This window comes from Macrobrachium rosenbergii, chromosome 4, assembly GCF_040412425.1.
Source record: "Macrobrachium rosenbergii isolate ZJJX-2024 chromosome 4, ASM4041242v1, whole genome shotgun sequence".
Taxonomy (NCBI): Eukaryota; Metazoa; Arthropoda; class Malacostraca; order Decapoda; family Palaemonidae; genus Macrobrachium; species Macrobrachium rosenbergii.
The window spans coordinates 6,875,001-6,877,500 of NC_089744.1; the positions used below are offsets into that span (position 1 = coordinate 6,875,001).

The 2,500-nt window shown below is 29.9% G+C and overlaps 1 protein-coding gene across 1 annotated transcript in view; it reads left to right on the forward strand.

The window, feature by feature from the left end:
• Positions 1 to 2,500, forward strand: part of LOC136830233 (glutamate receptor 1-like) — a 252,374-nt gene that overhangs the window by 191,868 nt on the left and 58,006 nt on the right. Inside the window, exon 7 of the mRNA XM_067089536.1 lies at positions 1 to 135. This exon is cut by the window's left edge and continues 30 nt beyond it. Coding sequence (XP_066945637.1) covers positions 1 to 135 — 135 coding nt within the window. The remainder of the gene's footprint in view (positions 136 to 2,500) is intronic.

The following is a 2,500-nucleotide window of genomic DNA, read 5'->3' on the forward strand; positions in this document are numbered from 1 at the left end:
AAGGAATTTGGAGCTGTCAACATTACAGGTTTCAGAATCGTGGACCTCTCTAGTCCTTATGTGAGGTCGTTCATATCTACCTGGTCGTCCCTTAATCCAGACGTCTATACTGGTGCAGGGACTAGTTATATATCAGTAAGTAAATATATATATATATATATATATATATATATATATATATATATATATATATATATATATATATATATATATATATATATATATGTATATATATATATGTATATATAATATATATATATATATATATATATATATATATATATATATATATATATATATATATATATATGAAATTTTTATCACTGTGATTTATATACAATCACGAAGCTACAAATGTCGCTTAATATCAAATTCACGCTACCTCAGGAATATCCCCGATGGAGAATTACCACCGAAGGGGAATTTATAAGTGATAAATGGACTGGTACTGCTGGGTCACTTACTGGGTAAGTTCTGTGTCGAAGGATCGTGACCCGGCAGTACCAATCTATTTATCACTTATAAATTCCCTTCTGTGATAATTCTCCATCGGGGATATTCCTGAGGTGGCGTGAATTTGATATTGCGACATTTGTAGCTGCATGATTACACACATACATACACATATACACACACATATATATATATATATATATATATATATATATATATATATATATATATATGTGTGTGTGTATGTGTGTGTGTTTTTGTGTATGTATGTATGTATAAATATATTATATATATATATATATTTATATATATAAATATATATATATATATATATATATATATATATATATATATATATATATATATATATATATATATATATATATATATATATATATATATATATATATATATATATATATATATATATATATTGAGGAACAATCCATTTAACATTGACAATTAAATACTTACAACCCCATACCGACAATCCTCCCAACTGCAGTGTCTTTGACCCTATCCAATATTCCTCCAGACCCTCTTCGAATTATTTTGGGCTGGAACCATCCACCTCATCTGCCTCAATTACGTTTATAGAACTTTAATTTTAAAAGACACCGAAGATCTTGCCATCCGGATCTCAGACTCATATAGCGTCCTTTGGATATTCTGGATCTTATGTAGCCACAGTTTCTGCCTCTCCTTGGTGATCTTCCTTCGTAGTTGCGACCAAACCGAAGATTGCTTCAACTTGTTGGTCGAATAATCAGCGGCAAAGCCGATTTACTAGCGCAATGCTTCTGGTCTAATTGATAGTGGAGATTATATCCCCGTTTCCTCGCTCAAATCCCCTAAATTACCACATTATTAATTAGTGTTAAATGACCTTTACGATATGAAGAAAATAAAAACCCAAATCTCTAAAAGTGAAGGTTTCCATAGTGTAAAAAGTTTCCCATGACAAAGAATTCGGAAAGTATGAGTTTTGAGGGAGGTGAGGATAAATGTAAATAACAAAAATATGGCCTTATTTCTGTTTCTTTTCAGAATTTAAGGATTGAATAAAGCGCTTAAAAAGGAAAAAAAAGTGAGAAAGAGAGGTATAGTAACGTAGAAACAAAAAGGATTGTACTTTTCGAATTTCCGTTCAGCTGATAAACTTTCTTTTTACAATCATCGACTAGTACTTCAAGATTTTCAGACACCGGACAAAGCAATACTTGACTTTTAAAAACCTATTTTTGTTTTGTTTATACATGTTCATTGGAGTCATACAAAGATTGTTGGTCAGATTTACTTAAAATAAGTGAGTAATCAAGTTATGCAAAATGTGTTCAAGGATACTGAATGAATATTATGCAATAACTTCAAAATAGGTTTAACGTTGTCCTCGTAACACTCATATGCATATATATATATATATGCATATATATATATATATATATATATATATATATATATATATATATATATATATATATATATATATATATATATATATATATATATATATATGGCAAAGACATAAGTGGCTAGTAAACTAGAGAATGCATAGATACTTTAGTGTTAATGCAATGAGTAAAGTGAAACAAATATTAAGAAAAAATTCCTAGGTGTACAATTGTCAGAGAGAGAGAGAGAGATAGAGAGAGAGAGAGAGAGAGAGAGAGTTAGATATAGTATGGTTAAATATATGACTGAACAATTATATAATTCTGGTAGCATCCCTTTCAACGAATGAGATCATTACAGCATAAGTGGCTAGTAAACTAAGAGAATGCATAGATACTTTAGTGTTAATGCAATGAGTAAAGTGAAACAAATATTAAGAAAAAAATTCCTAGGTGTACAATTGTCAGAGAGAGAGAGAGAGAGAGAGAGAGAGAGAGAGAGAGAGAGAGAGAGAGAGAGAGAGAGAGAGAGAGAGAATGGGTTAAAAATATATGACTGAACAACTTATATAATTCTGGTAGCATCCCTTTCAACGAATGAGATCATTACAGCTTAAGGTCCCGAGTTTCTCACAGGAAGTCGAAATGACTCTACA